The sequence below is a fragment of the Mchenga conophoros genome, linkage group LG15 (assembly GCF_057382185.1).
Source record: "Mchenga conophoros isolate Kocher_MC1m ecotype Shallow Benthic linkage group LG15, M_conophoros_male_GT1.1, whole genome shotgun sequence".
NCBI lineage: Eukaryota > Metazoa > Chordata > Actinopteri > Cichliformes > Cichlidae > Mchenga > Mchenga conophoros.
Genome location: NC_140540.1, coordinates 8,656,949 through 8,679,300, shown reverse-complemented (window position 1 = coordinate 8,679,300; position 22,352 = coordinate 8,656,949). Strand labels below are relative to the sequence as shown.

Below are 22,352 nucleotides of genomic sequence, written 5' to 3'. Positions count from 1 at the left end.
CCCAGGGATCAATAAAGTATTCTGATTCTGATTCTGATTCTGATTAAATTATATTTTATTTTACGATCCGGAAGTTGACGTTAATTTAGCGCCCACTAGGAGCGGCTTTATTTTGTAAAACAGAAGCGGAAGGTGTCGTGTTTGTTACTGCTTGTTTGTGTGCGGAGGAAGTGGTTTGTCCACAAATTTTACTATTATCCGCCTTATTTGTGTTTTGGAATAACATCACAGAAAAAGCGAAAGCGGTAGCTGGATTCTTAAGATACAAACACCAGCCATTAACTTGCTTTAGACAGCTAGTCTGCTAGTTAGCATAGCTGACAACTTTTCATTCATTGCTGCCTGTGTACTCTTCTTTGTTGCTAGCTAACGGAAAGACCTCTTCACAACATTAGCTAGCTGAGCAGTTGCGAAATGTCGTTACCTCTTTGTTTTGCTTACAATCCCATATTAGTGCAGTTATTAGCGCAAACACCGACTCAGTGCATGTAGTTATGTTGAATTAGTTGCCGATTAGCTAGCAACATTTCCTCAAGCAAGCTTATCAGTTGCATGAGCTATAACGCAGTTTATAATACAAAGCAACGGTCTATACATTAAACGTGTCTATAAGTAACGAATTATTGACGTCGAGGGTCATATTTTGCTGTTACTTTCTTGGTTGTTAGTAGCAGTAGAAAGTAGCTAACGTGTTAGTCTGTATCGGTTTTTGTCGGGAAATTAGCTGGACGCTCAGCTAAAAGAATAATAATTGACAAAATAATATTTTCTTGCAGATATCTGAGTGATTCGTGCTTTGAGACACAGTCAAGTCTTTCAAGTGGAGGAGAACACCTTGCGGGCGAGGAGATAATTAGATGGTGGTGTGCAACTGAGGTGATAACCAATCTTCTTAGCATTTTTACTTACACTAACATACTAACTGGACTCATGAATTCAGCAAACACAAAATACATCTGCAAAATTCTGATATAGAGCAGGCGCCGCAATACATATTTTTATTAATGAATGAATACATATTCATTCGTGTAGTGCAATGCCCCTTGAAGTATTTCTGATTTTAAATTTCAGAAATATTTGAAAAATGGCTTCATTTGGGTCTTTTTTTGTTTGTTTGTTTGTTCTTTAGCCCATCTTGTCTCCTTTCCCATCGGTGCAATAATGGTGAGGGGTGGCATTTTTCATGAATAAGTGAGAAGAAAAACCTCTGTGGTCCTCTTGCTGCACCACACACTTCCCCATGGATTCAAGCAATGATGAGGCACTTGATATTATTATCACCAATGTGGTGGCAACCTTTCGGACTCGGTGTCACCTCAACCTCCGCACCATTGCCTTAGAAGGAACAAATGTCATCTATAAGCCAGAAGTAGGGGTAAGTGTATTGTTATTGGTGAAACTAGAGAATGCTGCATTCATGTCAACAGTTAGAACTGAGACATGAAATTGTGACTTCTCTTTTTTTGTCCTCAGAAAGTCCTGATGAAGCTTCGTAAACCAATGATAACTGCTTCAATCTGGTCTTCAGGGAAAATCATCTGCACTGGAGCAACAAGGTAGACTGACACTCATAATGCAACATGGATACACACACCTATACCTAACTAAATGTCAAATTATTTGCTTCTTTTGGCCTCAGAAGTCTTGCTACTTTATTTGTGGGGCTGTACTGCTACGTCCCTTATCATATGTAACTAATGCAGTTAGCATTTCTCTCACATGAGAGCTGAATTACTAGTCCCCCGAATGAAATTTAAAAGTTTTGATTTAATTTAAAAGTACAGAGTAAACTAAATACTAAATTGGTATAACTATGTTTCAATTTATCAGCAGTGTAGAAATTTCAACAAGGGTTTGAGCTGTCACTTGGGAAAGCATCATGCCAAACTCAAAAGAAATCGGGTCGGACTTGAGAAAAAGAATTGTTTATGCTCACAAAGCAGGAAATGAATATACAAAGTTATCACATTGGATATCATCAAGAAATTCAAAGAGAGCCACAGAGTACTTACACAAGTGTGGCAAAGGTAGGAAGCAAAAGATTGCAAACACTCTGGAAAGAAAAGTCGTGACAGATGTGTCTAAAGACCAACTCCAAAGACACTAGTGACTGACTTAGCCAAGTCAAGAATTGTGGTAACAAAGAAGACACTCACTAGGATACAGACCAAGAAAAGCTCTACTTCTGCAGAAGAGACATCTTAGGGCAAACTGAAACATGCTAAGAACAACCTGGAGAAGGATTATACATACTTAAAGTGAATTTTTTGGTCAGATTAAGGACTGAAAACTCCAATTAATGACTGGAGACTGTTATCCAGCAGCATCCACGCAATTGAAAATTGGCGTCGGGAGGCTAATGATTTTAACCCTGGTAGTTTTTGTCAAATATTTTTATTTCTCTGTGCAAAGTCAAATAATATAAGCAGCCCAAGTAAAACTAGAATGTGCATGAATAATACTTCTGTCCTCATCTGTATTAGCCCAGTTTAGAGGTTTGGATTGTAAGTATTACTTAATTACTCAAAAAGATGTTAGTTTCTGATTATGGTTTGTATACCAAAGAATTCATTTCACTGAGTTATGCTGCCATTTATCCGTTCTTTTCTCTTCCTTCTTTTTTTTTTTTTTTTTAAGTGAGGATGAGGCAAAGCTCGGTGCTCGCAGGTTAGCACGCTGTCTGCAGAAACTAGGCTTCAAGGTAAGAATAATCACAGCAGCTGGTTTTGCATGGAAATACACAGTCAATCTGTTATTTGTTTAAACTCAGCCTACCTGAATGTTGTCCCAACTATTAAGACCACAGAGTCCCCATCTTCTGATGGTTGTTACTAGCAGGGTAACGCACAGTGTCACAAAGCTCAAACTACCTGAAACTGCAGTTATCTACATTAAGGCCATAAGACCTAAACTGGATTTCTCCTTTAATTATTGGACCTAAAATAAAAAGAAGTGTAAACTCATAAATGCGTGTATTTTGTGTCTCATATGTTTATGCTGTCTGTTCAGGTGAGGTTTTCAGCCTTCAAAGTTGTGAATGTGCTGGCAGTGTGCTCCATGCCATTTGCAGTCAATCTTATAAACTTCACGAAGAATAACCGACCCATTGCCAGGTAATGCAGTGCTGCTAAGTCACAACTGTTGCAACATTAATTAAAATCAATGCCATCATTGTCATCGTCATTATAACTATCCTGATCAAGCTGTAGCATATGTTTATCCACAGTCTTATTGCTTTCTGCTGTTTTCTTTGGGTCGTTAGCTTCATGGTGTGATACCATATTGAAAGAAAATAGTGACAACTGTGATTTCAAGTCCTGACATGAGCAGCAATAATGTGCAAAGTGAACGGGGAATAAAAGTTTAATGTTTGCTAGTGGAGGATGACCTCTAGTGGTTAGAGTAAACCTCACCGCATTGAGTGCATGTACCTGACACTACAGTGGAGCAAGCAGGCTGAAGAAGTATGTGTGTGTGTACTCTAGTTGTTGGATTTGGATTACTGTTGTACATGCTATCTGACAGAATATAGGCTGGCATCTAAACATGCATCAAGTCCGTTACTCACAAAGCTGTAGGTATAACTTTGCCGATGTGCACACATGTACTAAAAACTTTTTACCATTTACAGTTATGAACCTGAGCTCCACCCAGCTGCTACATACAGGATCAAAAATCTAAAGGCGACTATACAAGTGTTCTCAACTGGCAGCCTCACAGTTACAGGTATCTCACTCCTTACGAGGCTCAACACACACAGACACATTAAGTATCTTACCCCTTTTTATGTACAGCTAAGAAGGCACATTGGCTTAAGGGATTGAGGTCATGTAAAATGAAAGCATTTTATAACTTGTTTCAATGAGGAAAGCGGTTTGTAAATAACCCAATTCCTCCAAGAATTTTACTCAAGCGAAATTGTTTTTTGTGCTTCCTTTCGTGTGGTGCACTGTTTATCAGGCTAAAGTTGAAACCCAAGGCGGTCTTTTTTTTCCTTTTTTTTTTTTTTTAAAGCTTCTATTCCAGTTCTGTTGTTTTTTCTTTGTCCTGATATATTTTTGCTGATCTTTTTCTGCTTTCACACCATCACTGGATGGCTTAGGACCAAATGTCCAGAACGTGGCCACAGCAGTGGAGCAAGTCTACCCGCTACTGTTTGAGTGTCAGAAACCCCGCTGCAAATGAAACGATACAAGACTAAGGACTCGAGCTATTTAGTACTCAAAACGGACGAAGAAGCACCTTATCCTTGGAATTGCTTGCTTTGGTTTCATCACTATGTGGCAACAGCCACAAACGTCTGAACTCATTCATAGGCTGGGCTTGGAATACCACACTTGTAACGTCCTAAAATGTCCTCGTTATTTTTTACAAAATTTTAACGTTGTTGTGGAGTTGTTGGGATCTTGTGATTTTAACAGCCTAAACCTGCAAATGTCTTCCAAACTTAATATCCTTCAGCAGGCACCCGTCCTCCTCACCTGACAGTGAAGAGGCAGGAAGTTATTTGCTGTAGCTTATTTGCTTTTGGATGTCTCTGCATGGACAGTTAAAGACCATTTTGAAACTATTTAAGATTTGGCTATATATATATATATATATATATATATATAAACCGCCGTCCAAGGTTTGTAAAAGTCCTGCACAGGTACTCTGTATTACCCGTGTTATTGCTAAAGGAGAAAAACAGCAGACAGAGAAGTGGAATATTATCAGTGTACACAATGTAAGAGCAGGCCGATATGCAGAAACACATCCACTTACAACTTAAACACACCTCAAATTTACTTCCTTTTGTTCACAATAAGGCACATTTCATTTCTTGTTGTTTCTTAATAGTTTTAAGAACATTTTGCAAATATGCTTGATGTATTTTAATGTTTTGACATGTTGAACACTTCTCAAAGGTTAAGAATATTTTCAGTTTTCAAGTGACGAGTTAAGCTGTTCATTGAACACAACCACTTGTTAGACAATATTGAGGAGATTTTTTTATTAGCAGAGGACTAAGAAATCATTAAAACACTGTCCACAATTGCCAGTATACACACACACACACACACACACACAAAGTAGCAAAAACATAACATGAAAAAGTAACTGACTCATAATTACAAAAGCAGCCACTCTGTGGAGTCGTACAAAGTTGTATGGCAGCACTAACACTTGTCGAAAAGGTTTCGTAATACATTCATGTGAATTCTTGAGGCAACCATGAGTGTTCGGACAGGCATAAAGGCAACATGTATGTATGTATGTATATAAATGCATCTGATAGAAAAAATGTTGATTAAAAGCTTAGACATGCTGTTTAAATGTGTGTATGATGGAGTACTTTTTGAACTAGTGTCAACTGAAAAATTGTGGCACTTGGATTTTTGTATTTTGTATAAAAAAAAATAAAAGTGAACAGGCAACCAGTGGACTACTGTGTGGTGTGTTTGCTTCCCTTTGCATGACATTGTTTTTGTGTGTGTGAACATATCCCGAGTACATGTGGAGAAGGCACTTCCCAGTTGATTTGTTTTTTTGTTTTTTTTTTCCCTAGAATGTCTTCCATACTGTCATTAACGACTGAGATTTCCATGTCAGGCTTTGCAAACACACATTGCAACATTTAAAAGGTGATGTAAGTCAAAGTACAGGTTATAAAATGTAAATGTTTTACTCGTGCATAGGGCATCCGCTATAGAATTTGTATTCTTAAACTCATTACAGCATCGTACTAATAAAAAATAAAAGAAGGAATCGGTCTAAATCACAATTCATGCCAAACATGGCTCCTGAACCTCGTGATTTGCTTTTTTTCGCCGATTCTTTTTAAACATTCAGTAGCCGGTCTTACACAGCTAGCTGCGTGTTCCCATAAAATGCAAATGAGGAGACAAACAATTCCTTCCATATTTCATGTGGGTTTTGAACACATCCACTAACATAACTGGTATGACTGGTTTGGCCCTTGTGTACCACGTTAAATATAACAATGGGCACCAATAAAATGACACTGTGCTTAGGAATAAGCTTGCCCTCCTCCAAAGAACGAGTACCAGTTTGGGCTATTGGTGTTTGATTTTAGTTAATATAATGCCAGATTTGCTAGATGAATTTTTTTTTTACTCAAAACGGAGAAAAAAAAAATGTAAAAACTGATGGAAATCTGAGAAAAAGATTTGCTTTTTCTTGAATATAGCAATTAATACTAGAATATAATACTAGCTATGCTCATTTAAAAAAAATCAAAGGCTCCATGATGGGATCACATGTGGGCATCATCATCATCAAGAAACAGCTGTAACTACAGCCAATATAGCGACGTAGATGAGATGATTGTTGCTGAACTGCAGGCTCCTTCAGTGACAGACTGCTGCATCCTAGATGCATGAAGGAGCGTTTCCACAGGTCCTTCCTCCCTGCAGCTGTCAGACTGTACAATCAGAACTGCTCCCAACAAACATAGATGTTTACATCTGCGCTGTAACTGCAATAAGTTAATTAACCAATTCGCACTACAACCTGGTTTGCCTCTTACCTGTAGTTATTTTTATTTAATTTAATAACTGTACAGTACTCTGTTTATAATAACCATTGTCCTTAATGTAAATATGTAAGAAAAATTGTGTATGTTTCTGTTCCGTGTCCTGTGTACTGTTTGTTTGTATATGTGTCTTTTTGGCTGCTGTTACAACCAAATTTCCCCTTGTGGGACAATTAAAGGATTATTCTAGATATATGGATATTTTTGATTGTATATTGTCTTGATCGTTGCTCTTGACTCTCAGGACAGTTGTTGTGTAGGTTTGCTGTCCCTGATCAGGCTCTCTTGAGGCTGAACCGGCCTGGAAATTCTCACCTTAAAAGTCTTCCTGTTAAACAGGGAGGGGAGAAACAGAAGGTAAAAATCACTTTCACAAACCAGTTTACTAGATGTTGATGGCATAGACGTCGAATGTTCAAATTCAAATTCTATTTGTCACATACACACGATATGCAGTGAAATGCTTAGACTGCTCGTGACCTAAAGAAAAAAAGACTGAATAGGATAGGAAATAAATATGAAAATTAAAATGAAGGGTAAAGGGTAAATTTAGCTAGGAAGTGTTACCACTCACTTCTTAGCTAGCTCTTTTGAGATCTCCTCCAGTGTGCGACCTTTGGTGTCAGGGACAAAGAGGACGACGAATACCAGCAGAACAAAGCTCATGGTGGAGTACAGGAACATAACATTGGGCACACCGATGTTTTCTTTAAAAAACAAAAAACGAAACAATTAATATAATGCAATACCATACTTGCTGCATAAGCAACCCCGTTTCCCAAAAAATTGAGACATTATGTAAAAAAATAAAATAAATAAGAAATGATTTGCAAATCATCCAAATTTAATTTAAAAAGTCCAAATGTTGATACTGATGAATTTTATACGCATGTTCATTTTCCTTCAATAGACCAACAACACGTCCAAGCTATATACCACTATCTTACTATGAAACCTGGGATAACAATTAAGTTCCATGATTGCCCACAATGTTCAGGCAGCAGCGTATTAAAAGCAAAAACTGAAATTTGCACCATGAGTTCAGGAATTTGTAAGACCATATGAGTGCACTACAATATATGACATGCATAACTTGCACATCTTTGAATGGATTATAGCTGAGCAATGTATACAAGGACATCAGATGTTGCCATCTGGTCAACATCTACTTCAAGGAAGTTCTTGCTTATTTCAGCAAGCCATTGCCAAACCACGCTTAAACAAAAATCTTCAAACAGTATAGCGCAGTAACTCAGCTGATTAAGCAAAAATGTTTGACTGTTTGTGTTACCATAGCAACACTACTTGTCACACACTAAATAGCGCTACTACACCTCTGAGTGTTCCCTTTTTTTAATTAAATATTTACCTGTCAGACTTACAGACTGACTTACATAAGGAGACAAAAGGTCCCTAATTTGCATGTTGCAGCAGTAATTATACAGTTTGGAACTTGCCCTTTAGCATGAATGGTAGGACTGCTTTGAGCTTTGTTTGTGTAGCCACCCTACATATGACAGGGAGCAGTATTTAAATGCTATGCTTACTTAAAAAAGACAATGTCAACACATACACATACCGCATTGTTACAATAGTATGACTAAAAAGTAAAAGAGTCCAGGAGCTAAACTGGCTTCTTTCTTGCAGTCCAGACTTGTCAATCATAAAAGATACACACAAACATTTGGCATTTTAGGAAACCAGAGCAACAGGTCTGCAATTGCTTTGAACTTTTCTCATTTTTGACATTTGGGCAACACAGCGATGCACTGGTAACGCTCATAGTAAGGTTTCTTATTTAAAAACCTCTGGACTCTTCTGTTTCTTTCCACAAGATTAACGATTTAAAGTCAAATTAGTCACAAGTATGAATATAAAAGTCTGGGTTTGTCTGTTTTCTGACATAATGAGAATTTGTCTAGGGTTTACCCTGTCTCTTTCTGTATGACGACTATGTATTTTCATTTTTACATGTTACTAATAAAGTAACATTTAAAATATAGCTGCATAACCTAGTTTAGGTCCACTATATAGGCAAATGTTTGGCAAACAATGCCAACCAGGTGCTAAAATAAAGAGATGCCAAAATGTGAACACTAACTAATTGGGTTAGGTGTGGTCTTGGGCTTGATCTTGGCAGTTCTGTTGGAGGATAGTAAAATTGTAAAAATGTGTTTTTTAAAATGATTATCACTTGTCAAACAGAAACTCTGTGTTAATTTTTACAGAGTTTCTGTGAATTCTTGCACTAGTTTAAACATGTCTGGTGCAAATACATGTCAGTGTAGGCTCTCAGTCGTTCAGGCCATGGTAGTCTAAGGAGCTTGGAAAAGAAAGCGATTCGACTTTAAGTTCAAGTCTTTAAGTTTCTTAAAGATGTTTCACTTCTCATCCAAGAAACTTGTTCAGTTCTAAAACCAAATGGTTGAGAGTCCCAGGTATTTAAACCCAGCTGGAAATTTCTGTTTGGTTTGTTGATTGATCATGTGTCTCACCACATGAGGCAAGGTATGAAAAAAGGCATGGCTCATTATCACCAGAGGTTTTAGGTGAAACCATTGTGAGACCCAATGAGATCACCTGATGTAAGATGTGAGTGGGGGTTGAGGCACCAGGGAAAGGATCTCAATGCGGCATTGTAGGTGGCAGAGAGTTGGTGTCGTGTAAGTATAGCTGCTGTAAGTATAGCACATACCACAACTAGCTAGAACCTACAATTTATAAATTATAAGTAATAAAGTACTCACCCGTGATGGTGAGGAAGGTCATGGAGATCAGCAGATTTGTGCCCCAGTTTACAGCTGACACCACCGATACAGCTCTACCTCTGACTCCCATCGGAAAGATCTCACTGAGAACGACGTACACCACTAAAAAGAGATAAAGGACAAAAAAAAGAGGGGTATAAGAAACTCAGTCTAACTCGTTTTATTTATATAGCACTACAAGGATTAACACTGGGAAGGAATGCCCTGCTGCTGGATGCCAAAAAATGTAAGTGTAGCAAAATGCTCACACATGGAAGACTGTGTATAACCATTCCCTTAACCATTTAAGGTTAATGAGAGTTAATGAAATCTCACTGTCTTACCATAAGCTGACTATATTTGCTTTCCATCTCAGATTTTTGAAACCAGATGTCATGATCATTCATTAATTCAAACTTTAATAAGAGGAAAAACTTGACTTGAGCCCAGGAAAGTGTTTTTACCAATGCCGAAAACATTGGATTAACTTTCCATACACTTCTAAATAACAGGAAGTGGTTTTTGCAACCACGGAAGTCGTCCATTAGAAAAAATGCATGTTTGAAGCAAATGAGTTAGCTTCACTTTTCAGACTCAGAAGCAATGTCCATCTTATATATCCAGTCTCTAGATAAATACAGAGACACTGCATGTGTATGTGAACCATAATGTACGGGTACTTACTTGGTCCAAGACTAATTGAGAAGGCTGCCACATACACCAGCAGGCTGATCAATGACGCCCACTTCAGTGAGGAAGACACTTCAACAAGAGTCCTTCTTCCTACTGATTCCCACACTGCATCATTCTCTGTTTTGAGCCCCTGCACCTGTTCAGTGTTCCACTGGTTTTCCAGGTGGGTAGACAAAGTGCCACTATTCTCAAAGTCTGTGAAGGTTTCGTTTAAATCCCATGGCATATGCGTGTTGTTTAGAGGGCTTTGGCTATTGCACAGGCTTGTGAGGTGAGTGTGACTTTGTAGAGTCAATGTACCAAGGGCAGCCAGCGACAATCCCATAGCCACAGCACCCACACACAAAAAGCTCTTGGGTCCCAATCGGTCGACCAGCAACACGGCAGGGATGGTACCAACTACTTTTACGACTCCGAACCCCGTGGAGGCCAGGGTTGCTGCAGCATCACTGTTGAAGCCAACGCTGCGGAGAAGTGGCGAAGCATAGGAAAGGATGTTGGGCTGTCCAGTAGCCTGCTGGAGGAAGACTAAGGCCACACCTATTAGGAGCCGTGAACGCAGATTAGCTTTGGCACTGAAAAGCTCCAAGAAGCTATGCTCTGATTCTTCTTTCAGTCCAACCTGGATATCCCTGAGCTCCACTTCCACACGCTCCTTACTTACGCATCTCATTCTGGCCAACACTTTCTTCGCCCGCTCCACTTTGCCCTGAGCAACGAGGAAACGTGGACTGGGTGGGAGGAATATGAGCGCACCTATTTGCAGGAGTGCTGGAGGAATTACTAGTCCAAATGTATAGACCCAGCCATGAGGTACGGTAGCAAAGGCGTAACTACAGCCGAATCCCAGCATTACACCAACAACCAACATCAACTCGTACAGCGTCACCAGGAGACCCCTCCTCTCCCTCGGTGAGATCTCTGCAATGTACAAACAAGCTGCTGTCCCTGAAAGAGATGTTCCCATGCCCACAATTACACGGCCAAGTGTCAGTGCAACAAAAGAAGCCACAGCGATGAGCACAACGGTGCCGCCAACTACTAGAACAGCACTCAGGAGCAAAGAGCAGCGTCGGCCGTAGCGATCTAAAAATGTTCCTCCGGCCAGGCAGACGAGGAGTGCACCGAGCAGGTGGGAGCTGACCAGCAGTTCCTGTTCCCTGCAGGAGAGAGAGAGGAGGCCCCGCAGCTGCAGCAGGACCCCAGAGGTCAGCCCCATTTCATAGCCCAACATCAGGCCGCTCAGAGAGGCCGCTATGGCTGCAACCACCACCAGCCAGCTGCAGCCTGCAGAAAGGGACAGAAATACAGAGAACACAGTGAGAGAATGTATCTTAAGATGATAGCTATACTGAATTAAGCGCCAAGTGCAAGTTTCCAATCTCCTAGCTTCACTTTTTGTCCCAAAAAACAAGACCAAGATTGTAGGTTAACCCAGCAAGTGGGCCTAGTTTTATTGTGTTGTATTTTTCAAACATTATCAGTAATACAGAGAAATACAGAGAAAGGGTTGTGGGCTACATAAGGTAAGAGGTGCGTCTAGAGTATCCAGGTCCTCTTGTCCCACATTCTGTGACAAAGTTCCACATTTGGACTGGCTCAAGTCAATGCCGCTCAACAGGGAAAATGGCATGTAAGAATGAAGTCACAATATGTGTCAATAATGCCTTTTTTGGCCTTAGTAACGTGTCCCGACATCATCCCTGTTCATTCTAGGTGGGATCCATGACAAGGCTAACAGTCATTTACACTCATACCTACAGTCAGCTTAGAAATAAATCAGCTAAACTAACACACATCACTTTGGAGTTTCAACATACAAAGCCAGATGTTTCCTGCACAGGTGCTAATCACTGCACCCCCATGCCATCGCCAGAAACAGCCATTTAGTCTAGAATGGAGGAACAGGTTGAACCTTATTTGATTGGCCACAAAACGGACTCTGCCCCAGGTAAAATGCTTTTACAACATGTTACCCAATTCCTAAAACAGCTTCCAGAACACATGTATCTGCCTGTAAACCGGATAAGATTAAAAGTTTTTATATAGCATTTGACTACCTCAAAAGATTAAAAACTCACTTAAGGTGATCTGATACCATCTAATGTTTTCTTATGCAAGGACACAGTGCTGTGGCTTCATTTATTAAAGTTACAGTGTGTAAAATCTTACCACTAGATGTCTGTAGACTGGAGACTGCAATCAACTGAACTGTTTTCCTATCCCTCCCAATTCAAGTCCACCATCCTAGCTATGGTGGCCACAATAGAACAAATGTCTCTGACTGCTGTTCAGTTGTAGTGAGTGTGAATGTAACAGTGTTGGATTCGGACACTTAGCAAATAAACTCTCATACGATGTGTGAATGTAATCAAACTGTTTGCCAGAGGGACCGTGAGATACTAATGCTAATAACCAGCAGTTGACGGGGGTGCAGTCGTGTTAGGCTGTCCTGCCAAAACACAATTAGAAGGGACGACCACTTTATTCAGTGTGGTGGAATGACATGGCTGCTTCCACAAACTGTTTCTGTGTATTTTTAATGTATTAATTCTAAGTTTTTGCAAATGTATCAATTCATAATTTATACAAAATTAGGATATATAATTATAAACTTACCTATATATCTTAGTGAGTACAATATTATTATTTTTCGATTAAACAGATTAACCTCTGTATCTTTAACAAAGGCTCATGAGAATTTTATGTATACTTGATAATATCCCTTAAGCAGCTACAAGCAACCGCTGGTCCTTTTTATTTGGTGGTTATGGCCTGTTGCAAAGACTAGTAGGAAATATTAACATCTTGAACTAGTATGTCCTAGACATGTTTGATCTGAAAAAGGTTTACTTGCAAACTAATAAATAGTTAAACATTTAGATTTAAAAAAATAACTGTATTCGAGAATGGATGCCATCTTCTTAACACTGCTTTGTTGTGCCTCACATTTAAACAGTAATACAAACAACCTGTATGGATCAGAATCAGAGTGTTGTAATATGTTCTTGTTTATAACTTGTCAAGCTCATATGCAGGATTAAGAACTTGGTAAACAGAGTGTGGAGGGGCAGTAGATGATATTGCGTAAGCTAATGCGGTACTGTGTCCGTTCACCTTCCACAACAAAAAAACTCTTAAGTAACAAATATTCAGTCAAGTCAGGGTTTACGAAGAGTCCTCAGAAGGTTCACCCGACCATGAAGTCACTTTATTAGTGCTGACTGTGTGGAATTAGTGGTCAAGGATCAGAAGAAGAATGAAGCAATCTGGTAAGGCTGTGTGTTTGTGAACATGTGCTAGGAGTGCTTCACGTTGACTAATAGATTATTGTTACAGAAGAAAGAGGAAGAAGATGACTTTAGCATTATCTTACATAATGCATCATTAGTTATATTACATTAGGTGATAATATCCCTGCACCTGTTATTAACTGTACTTTCTAAAGCTATAAACACAAATGTGTATCTAACGACCACACTAGTGAGAGCTTTTATTAGATATGATTACATATGATTTTATTACACACGATTCAAGGAAAGCTAACACAGCTGCAAACTATTAAATGCTACGAAGTTTGCTTTGACAGTTCAGCTGCAACCCCAGCACTCAGCCTCATATCAGTCATTTCCATTAAATGGTTGTCTAATAATAGGATTTTATGTCATTTGTTAGCATGTCACAGCCTGTGATACCTTAACTCAAAATTCACACTGGCACACTTGCTAATACTGTTCTAGAGAACAACCCCACTTTTTTTTAATTTGAAACAAGGAATTGTTTATTTCCAACCATGTGCTAGCCTACCTTAGACGCACAAACACACGTTTACTGTGGCTGGAGGGTCCACCACTGGGAAATGTTTTTTGGCCTACCGTGACCTGTTAGCTGTCCTTATCTGACTACCATGTACAGCAGAGCCAGTGCAGTGAAAGCAAAGTGTTTGCTTCTGCATCCAGGTCAAGTGTAAGCCTGGCAGTACCACACTTCAGTATCTGATTATCATAAAATGCACTCTTTCCAACATGTAGTGAAGGCAAATAGCAAGGTGACTGATGTTTTTCCAAACAGTGGGTGGGCATTATGTGAAGAATTTGTGTCACATTTTTGGCACATAAATACGTCGTGACTGAGACACAAGAAATCAGACATCAGCACCTTTTGGCTTAATCATAAATCACTGTTCGACAAGCTCAGCTGCAATCCTGCAATTCATTAAACTATTCTAAGAAGCGGGTTTGTCAGGTTATCTGGATGCTGAGCTAAACCTAGCTCCTGATTGATGCAAATTATTACTTGGAGAATCAATATATCTCAGTTTAGTGACTTATATTTCTAGCGTGTAGTTTAGTCACATATGAAGCTGACTGGGTTATGTTTTTAACATTATGGATGGATACTTGTGAAGAGCCCGTGCAACGTTTTTGCTATTGTGCAACCAAGGTCAGCATGACCAGGACTCAAGCATAAAAAGCTGTCATAAACATGTTTTGGCTTAATCATAAATGAGTGTTTGAGCAACAGCTAATGTGAAGAAGTTGCTCATGCAGCAAATGCCTTTCTTTTGCTCCAGCTTAATAATCATAGGATTCATGTATCCATTCTAAGAAACAGGTTTGCAGAGTTTTCCAGATGTTGAGCCAAATTATTACATCTCAGTTCCACATCTAGACAGTATTCCTTGAGCAATCATCTACATCTTCTTTCTCTAAGGGACAGCCAACACTGACTTTCACTATATGCATTCTTAGGGATTTAAGTGTTTAGCAATGTTCAGCAGAGAATCCCCCTTTTTTTAAACCCTATTTAGTCTTTTAAATGACGTAAGATATAAGCTCTAAACGGAACATGCACACTTTTAAACCTGATAAAAGACAACATCAGTGGCTGTTCATACCTGGTTCTCTGGGTGAGGTCAGCTTTTGGTTCTCAGCTGAGGGTTTGCTTGGGAGGTAAGAGGTCATCCTCTTGGTTTCGCTGCTGGACTCCATCATTAACCGCCACTAACAATAGACCTACAAACAAGTACACACCAGCGTATTTAAACAAACAAATCATTGTGCAAAGGCAAGAAAAAATACAGCAGATATTATTCATGTTGCACAAGGACAGATACATGAAATTCTAATTCACATCAACATCCCAGGCATCATTATAAAATATTTATTATACAGTAACATGAACAGATCCAGACAGAAAAACATAATTAATCATCAAACATGATCCCCAGTCACAGGTGAAGAATCAGCTGATGCCTCTTTGTGGCTCTGGCTGGGCGCACCCAGGTTTCCCTGTCATACAAACCAGCTGTGTGAAGCTCACCACGGACAGCTGCAGCTGGATCTGTAAAGAGCTGACGACTGTGTGGCATATAGTTGTTTAAAGCTGAAAGTGTTGCACGTGTTTTTTGAAAATCTCTGGAAATAGCTATAGAAACTGTGCTCTCTCCTTTACCTGTGACCAGATACTGCACTGTGATCAATGCTACTTCAATGTTGCAACAGATCACTGTTATAATTAGTGATACTACAGACAAAGTCCACGATCGCGTGTTTTTCTGCCTATATAATATACAAGAGTTGAGCTAAACCCTTGCAGTGCACTTCTGTAGAGGCTAGACAGCACTGAGTACCAGGAATCACAGACGTCTTTAGTGCAAAAGCCCACGGCGCTCAAATACGGGTGTGTTTATGTGCAAACAAACCGTTTTTGCTACCTAAAAGTTTCTTAGAGCACACATTTAGGTTGTAATGACAGCCGAGTGCAGTGACATTATTCCTACCTGGCGCCACAGGCTTTCTTTCTGCTGTTGGCCTACGCCCGAGTCTGTCGGTCCATTCGTTCTCGTGTCCACACTTCCAGAGTTCCCCGGACTCCTCTTTCGCTCGTGTTACTGCACGCTCTCGGCTTGTTTTTGCTCAAGTATTTGCATAACCCCGCACACTTATTCCCGCACTACCAATAGAAAACTCTCCTTAGCCTTGGACCTCCTATCGTGACCTCTTATTGGACCAAAGTGTATCTCCACGTGCCCCTCCTAATGAATAATGCACACCCGAGTTTCTGATCTTTCTTTGATATGACTTCCAGCTGTAATCACAGACAAATATGATGTAGTGGTTTCAGCTGTGATTCCTAATATAAAGCAGGCTATAAAAAAATGCACCTGTATCAATAATGCTCAGTCACTCATAAAGGCACTGGATGCATGTGACAACAAGCAGTCCGGCCACCTGCTGTTTACTGAGTTTCCCATGCCCTTTTTCTTCGACTGCTTCAGTCACACCTGCCGCTCTTCACAGATGACAGAATGTGGCCTAACATGCCTGGGGAGCTCTGTTTGTGCTTGGCCTACTTTCACTGATATGTATTTAGATGGTCCGACCTATATGATCCAGTCTGACCTTTTTTTGAAACACATCATCTGATCCTCTTAGAAGTTTGCCAAAGGTGTGCACACATGCCTGCGCTCATAAGCTATGACAATATTTGAGTCAGCAAATACTGGACTTTTCATATCCTCTATTGAAAAGGGGGATATTTGTTATAAAGAATCTACCGTCTCATTTCCCGAGGTGCCTAATTTAACCAGTTATCTGATCATATAACCCCGGAATGTCAAACATAAGGCCAGAGAACCAGAAGCAGCCTTGTGAAGACTGCAATCTGTCTCAGGGGTGGCTTTGGTAAATATGATGGACAACATATATTTTGTACTTTTAATGTCTCTGTAAAGCACTTTGAATCACCTTGTTGTTGAATTGTGCTATACAAATAAACTTGCCTTGCCTTGCCTTGCCTTGCCACATTCCAGACATTCAGACATTGTCACTCCCCAGTTAGTGCTTTCCACAAAATAACAGGAAAAACAGGATCTGTTTTGGTTCCTAGAAAGGTAGAATTATACAGCTATCATTTGCAATACAGCATAATACTTTTTTCCCCGTTTTTTGCACTTTAGACAGATTCATGGTTAGAGCCTGATCCGTGTCTCTGTGTATGCCTTATTTTAGTGAGTCAAAAATGCACAACAGTGGCATTACAGATTAAAAAGTTTACAGGTTTGCTGTTGTTGGTGTTCAGTACTGCCATCTTGTATTGGTAACTTGGGGTATGTCGGTCTGCTTTGAAAGAGTGATGTACATTTTTTCCAGTAAATTAACAGATAATTTCTGTTTTAAGATTGCAGGACAGTAAAGGCAATTACACATTTACTTATTTTATACTTACAATTCGAAACTAAACATTCATGCTAGCAGATTTTTTTGATTCACTACAGCACTATGCCTTTATTAAAAACTGAGATTTTGGATATGAGAAGTTCTGGCACAGGAAAATACATCATTACAACAAAAACAACCTGATGTTAACGTCTAAGTTCTTGGTCACTGTGTGGTTGCATTTCTAACAGCTCGGCAGCACTGAATCAGAAAAAGTGATGAAAAGCTGAAGAAGATGCTGCTATACCAAAACCAGTGAGGTAAATCTAAAATAAAAGTGACACTAAACACTAACTGTAAACTTTTGGGCTCCTGATACTTTTTAGAATTTAACAGGACACTTTGTGCACATCTAATCTCACCCGACCCTTTTGTCTTTGCGGTTACATCAGGTGATGGCCTTGGACCGAGGGTTGTGAGTTTTCTGGAGTTTGGTTTCTCTTCTGCTTGAGTTTGATGTTAATGGGCCTTTAGTTTTGATTCATGTTCATGTTAGTCATTTATGCTTGGTTCATTGTGTTTTGCTATCACTATGACTCCTGTTTTAATTTCATTCCTAAGTTGTTGGTAAATGGCCTGTATTTTGTATAGCGCTTTACTAGTCCCTAAGGACCCCGAAGCGCTTTACCCATTCACACACTGGTGATGGCAAGCTACATTGTAGCCACAGCCACCCTGGGGCGCACTGACAAAGGCACCACCGGGCCCTCTGACCACCACCAGTAGGCAACGGGTGAAGTGTCTTGCCCAAGGACACAACGACCGAGACTGTCCAAGCCGGGACTCGAACCGGCAACCTTCCGATTACAAGACAAACTGCCAACTCTTGAGCCACGATTGCCCCTATCTATCTCTCAGCAATAATCAGGAAGCGCACCTATTGATAGTCTAAAGGCCAAAAGGTACATGTTGTTGTGTAAACATATTCAAATATTATTTGTATAATGTAGCATACAGAAGGTGTTATAGCAAAAGCACAAAATAAACAGAAGACTGACCCTTGTCTTAAATAGCTAAATGATAGATTGCATTATAATCTGTTTGTTTGTCTATTTAAGTCATGTAGTGTTGTAGTTGAATGGATAGCATGCATCCAATACTATTTTAAAGACTGGTCACATACTTTGACTTCGACAGTACTTTGACTGAAATCACTAAAAAGTGTTTTTTCATGCTACCTGATAAGTGAAGGGAAGAAAGAACAATATTACAGAAAAAAGTACAAGAAAGTGCAACCGTGTTTTAGATGCTTAAGAAAAGTTACTGAGTTAAGTTCTGCTACTTGAAGTTGATGCTATATTCAGTGACTAATGAGGGAGTGCGTACGAGCGTGCATCAATAATGTATAAAACACATCAATAATCTTTTGGAGGGTTAAACACGGACGCATGTGCACAAATTGTTTTGACTGCTCACTTGCACAAGAACATCTTCACACATCTTATCAACTGATTTAGAAATATGACATGTGATTTTGCCCAAAGTATCAACTTTCAGAGGCTGTAAACAACAGAGTAATGAAATGCGAAGGAGACAAACTGGAAACTTGGTTCAAAAACATTTGATTTTAATGCATCGTCCTAAAACGTCCTGGTTTCATTTGTCAGATGAATCCTCTGTTCTTGATTGATTTAATATATTATAAACAGGTCCTATTGAATTGATAGTTTTTTCTTTATTCTTCTTTTTTATGTTCTGTGTAAGGTGACCTTCAGTGTTCTGAAAGCTGCTTAAGATAAAATGTGTTAATATTATTATTAAATAAATACTGCCACTTTTCACACACCTCTTAGAGTTTATTAGTGTTACAATTACATTGTACATTGTACATACATTCCAACTGCTTCTGCTAACTCTACCTCTAAAATGCCTCAGCCATCAACTAAGAACACCAAATGTTTTGCTGTTGGCTGCTGTGTGTGTCGTGCTGTGACACCCACTGAATTTGAATCAAATGTAGAGTAGGGCCATTCTTTCCTTGTTGCTAGAGGGGCTTCATTAAATGTTACCAAGGGACACCTGGGGGCAGCACTGAGATCTTTGAGGATCCAAGGAAGATGTTGAAGATAGGATTTATTTATAAAGCCTTTATAAATATCATTGTAAATGTGAAAAAAAAAAACCCAAAAACATATACAACTCACATAGAAACTGGAAAACCACGGACCCGGCATCTGGCTTAAATACTCTTATGAACAGGGTGAGCAGGAGACAGATCATATCTGTCTATCACATGCATTCTATTCTCTCTGTATTTATAATGAATGTTGTATTATTACTCATGTTATTGTTAAACCTATTCAAGAAGATCCTGAAATAAAACTAAAAACAAATTAGTACAATTTGTGCCCTTTAACCCTAGAACACTATTGCTATAAATAGTAACACCATCACTAATGCCAGGTGATTTTTACCCGATATAATATACCTAACAAAAAGCACTTGGCGTAAAAATATATCAAAATATGACAACACATGACAAATTAGAGTGGTCTTCTTTTATTTTCAGCTGTGCCATGCTCCAAAAACAAATGCTCCAAAATTACTGAAAAATTAGGAATTCGAGAACAAAAAATTCCTGATCAAAAAATTAATGACACTGGAAAGTTGGTCTTTGGTCCACCCATTCCTGGGACATCTGAGACTTCTCTGGTGAAAGCACAGTTTCCTCGACATGCAAACAGCTGCAGGAGAGAGAAACAAAAAAAAAATGCACTTTTTGGTGGGTAAAAATGAACATTTGCCTAAAATATTTTTTTCATCATATGAATTCCCTTGGAAATAACACTTTTGTGATATGTATTCATAACCACTGCAATAAATTAGGATAACGTGCAAATTCCAGGACCACTTTTACTTCCTTAATTCCTTACATGCAGTCAATACACGCAGGGTAGTAATGGTGTGGATACACTTCCTGTCCAAGACAGTCAGCACACCTCACTAAGGGACTACTGCTTTCTGCTGCCACTGGTCCTGCCTCAGCTGCAAGAGTGCCAGGGATAGGGATGTCGTGCACGCTAAAGATCAGGACGTGAAGTTTTATACACTAACACCATCACAGAGTGAAATCCACCCAAAACCTACTTTACCCTCCACCACTATTGCTGGGTGAAAATCACCCGAACACATGTTTGTAGGAAAAAGCGGGCTTTGGGGTAGGGAAACACCAACACCTTCGAATACGTCAAAGACAATGCTGAAGCTACCCAAGGACTCATGACACTCAGACAAATGCAACATATTGAAAATCATGTAAATATATCTTCTCAGGTGAAAATCACCCGGCGATAGTGTTCTAGGGCTAAGAAAGGTTATGGAAGGAAAATGGTGGACGTTCTGTTGGTTTGTTGGTTTATATTGAGTGGTGCAGTTGTATTCAGTCATATGACATTCTACACTCAACAAAAATATAAACGCAACACCTTTGTTACTGCTCCCATTCCCCATGGGATGGACGTAGAGACCTAAAATTCATTCCAGATACACAATATAACCATCCCTCCCAAACAGTGGTCACAAATCAGTCCAAATGTGTGGTAGTGGGCACATCTGCTATATTGAGATAATCCATCCCACCTCACAGGTGTGCCACATCAGGATGCTGATCTGACATCATGAGTAGTGCACAGGTGTACCTCAGACTGCCCACAACAAAAGGCCAGCGGAAATGTTTGACTTGTCACATCTTCACTGTCTTCCTCTCTAAACCGTCTCCTAAATCCTCTAGGAAGCAGATCCTCCTCTGCTTCTCCTGCATCCGGGTTGACTTCATAGTCAGCTTCAGCAGCAGCAAGGGCATTTTCATCTTGATGACCTTCATTGCGTTCTTCTTCATTGTTGCTGCTGTCAGCATTTTGATTATCACCATAATTGTGGTCATGTTCAATATCGCTGTTATTGTGGTCATTTTCAGCATCAGCGTTGTTGTCATCAATTTCAAAATGAACGTTGAAGAAAAATTCCAGATCGATGTGATCATCATTGTTGTTGTTGTGAAGCTGCAGCGGTCTTGCAGCTGAACGTGGTATAATGGCTATAAACAGATACACAGGACTTTCAATGAAGTTGTACCTCTCTACCCCGTCACCATCTTCAGCCGTTTCATGTGGTTGCTCTACGTGAAAGATCAGTTAACAAAGTCACAGCTGATCAAAATAAACTTCAACACTATATTACTTTTCTTTTGTGCAATAACAGATCAAGTTCTTATCCTCATTAGGCTGAGAATGGGCCCTATCTCCTTGTCCCATCATCTGAGATTTAAAGATACCACAAAGAAATAAGTTATTCAAGTTAAACAGTACATTTCCAAGCTCAAAAATCTCACTTTAAATATCTACCATCAGCTATCAATGTTAAGGCACACAGAAAGGCACTCCAGAGGGTCATCAACATGGCCCAAAAAATCATTGGACATCCTCCCTCCCTGAAGGACCTGTACAGCACTCGCTGTCTCAAGAGGGCACGCAGCATCCTACGGGACTGCACACACCCAGGACACCGGGTGTTTAAGCTGCTGCCGTCTGGCAGGAGGTTCAGGCTGCTGAGGTCCCGAACAAATAGACTCAAGGACAGCTTTTACAACAGGGCAATAGCCCTGATCAATGTAAATAGCTGACCTGACTGGATACCTCCCTGGACTTTTTAGGGGGAGGTAACAATGTTTAAAACGATAACAATAATATTTATATTTATAACAAGGTGCAATAATAATTAATGTGCAATAATAACAGTGTGCAATACACATACACTTATTCTTCTTTTTTATACTAAGTTAATATACTGTGTTGTGTTGTTTGTTACGTTGTGATGTGTCATATCGTGTCGTGTTTTGTTATATGTAGTGCCGACGTAGGACAGTTTTTCCAATTTCATTGTACTACTGTACTATGTATGACTGTGCAATGACAATAAAGAGTTATCTTATCTTATCTTATCTTATCTTAAGTGTAATTATAAAGCAGTTCCCCTAAACTCACCTTTTTTTTTAAAGAAACTGCTCTATGAAAGGATCCTAGTTCAGCTGTGTGCGTATCTGCTTGTTGCTGAAGTGAAGAATAAGTTTCAGTTGCAACATTTAAACCTGCATTGTAACTGTGCAATAGCTGTCATAAGAATGACTAGAATTCCATCCCATGAGTGTTCCATGAAATT

General features: G+C 39.5%; 2 protein-coding genes across 4 annotated transcripts; one reads left to right on the top strand and one right to left on the bottom strand.

Annotated features, from left to right (window-relative positions):
* The first annotated feature begins 73 nt into the window (after window positions 1-73).
* On the top strand, window positions 74-5,423 carry tbpl1 (TBP-like 1). 3 transcript variants are annotated; one of them, XM_085246975.1, is made up of 8 exons: window positions 74-173; window positions 777-876; window positions 1,130-1,375; window positions 1,474-1,556; window positions 2,638-2,701; window positions 3,010-3,113; window positions 3,632-3,726; window positions 4,103-5,423. In XM_085246975.1, the coding sequence occupies exons 3-8, from the start codon at window positions 1,241-1,243 to the stop codon at window positions 4,183-4,185; spliced, it is 564 nt and encodes a 187-aa protein (XP_085103101.1). In that variant the 5' UTR covers window positions 74-173; window positions 777-876; window positions 1,130-1,240; the 3' UTR covers window positions 4,186-5,423. The 3 variants fall into 3 exon arrangements, with proteins under 3 accessions (XP_085103101.1, XP_085103100.1, XP_085103102.1); XM_085246974.1 differs by having other exon boundaries at window positions 106-245; XM_085246976.1 differs by having other exon boundaries at window positions 136-159.
* On the bottom strand, window positions 5,419-15,863 carry slc2a12 (solute carrier family 2 member 12). The gene is made up of 6 exons (XM_085246973.1): window positions 15,758-15,863; window positions 14,873-14,990; window positions 9,967-11,262; window positions 9,283-9,405; window positions 7,110-7,242; window positions 5,419-6,863 (listed from the first exon to the last, which is right to left on the bottom strand). Exons 2-6 carry the CDS (start codon window positions 14,967-14,969, stop codon window positions 6,776-6,778), a joined length of 1,737 nt encoding a protein of 578 aa, XP_085103099.1. The 5' UTR covers window positions 14,970-14,990; window positions 15,758-15,863; the 3' UTR covers window positions 5,419-6,775.
* Window positions 15,864-22,352: the final 6,489 nt, after the last annotated feature.

Coding starts and splice junctions, on each gene's coding strand:
- slc2a12 (XM_085246973.1), bottom strand. CDS start 14,969: ATGATGGAGTCCAGCAGCGAAACCAAGAGGATGACCTCTTACCTCCCA. Junction 11,263..14,872: donor GACCTCACCCAGAGAACCAG/GTATGAACAGCC, acceptor CCCTTTCTGCAG/GCTGCAGCTGGCTGGTGGTG. Junction 9,406..9,966: donor CTCAATTAGTCTTGGACCAA/GTAAGTACCCGT, acceptor ATCTCTTTTTAG/TGGTGTACGTCGTTCTCAGT.
- tbpl1 (XM_085246975.1), top strand. CDS start 1,241: ATGGATTCAAGCAATGATGAGGCACTTGATATTATTATCACCAATGTG. Junction 3,114..3,631: donor AATAACCGACCCATTGCCAG/GTAATGCAGTGC, acceptor TACCATTTACAG/TTATGAACCTGAGCTCCACC. Junction 3,727..4,102: donor TGGCAGCCTCACAGTTACAG/GTATCTCACTCC, acceptor TGGATGGCTTAG/GACCAAATGTCCAGAACGTG.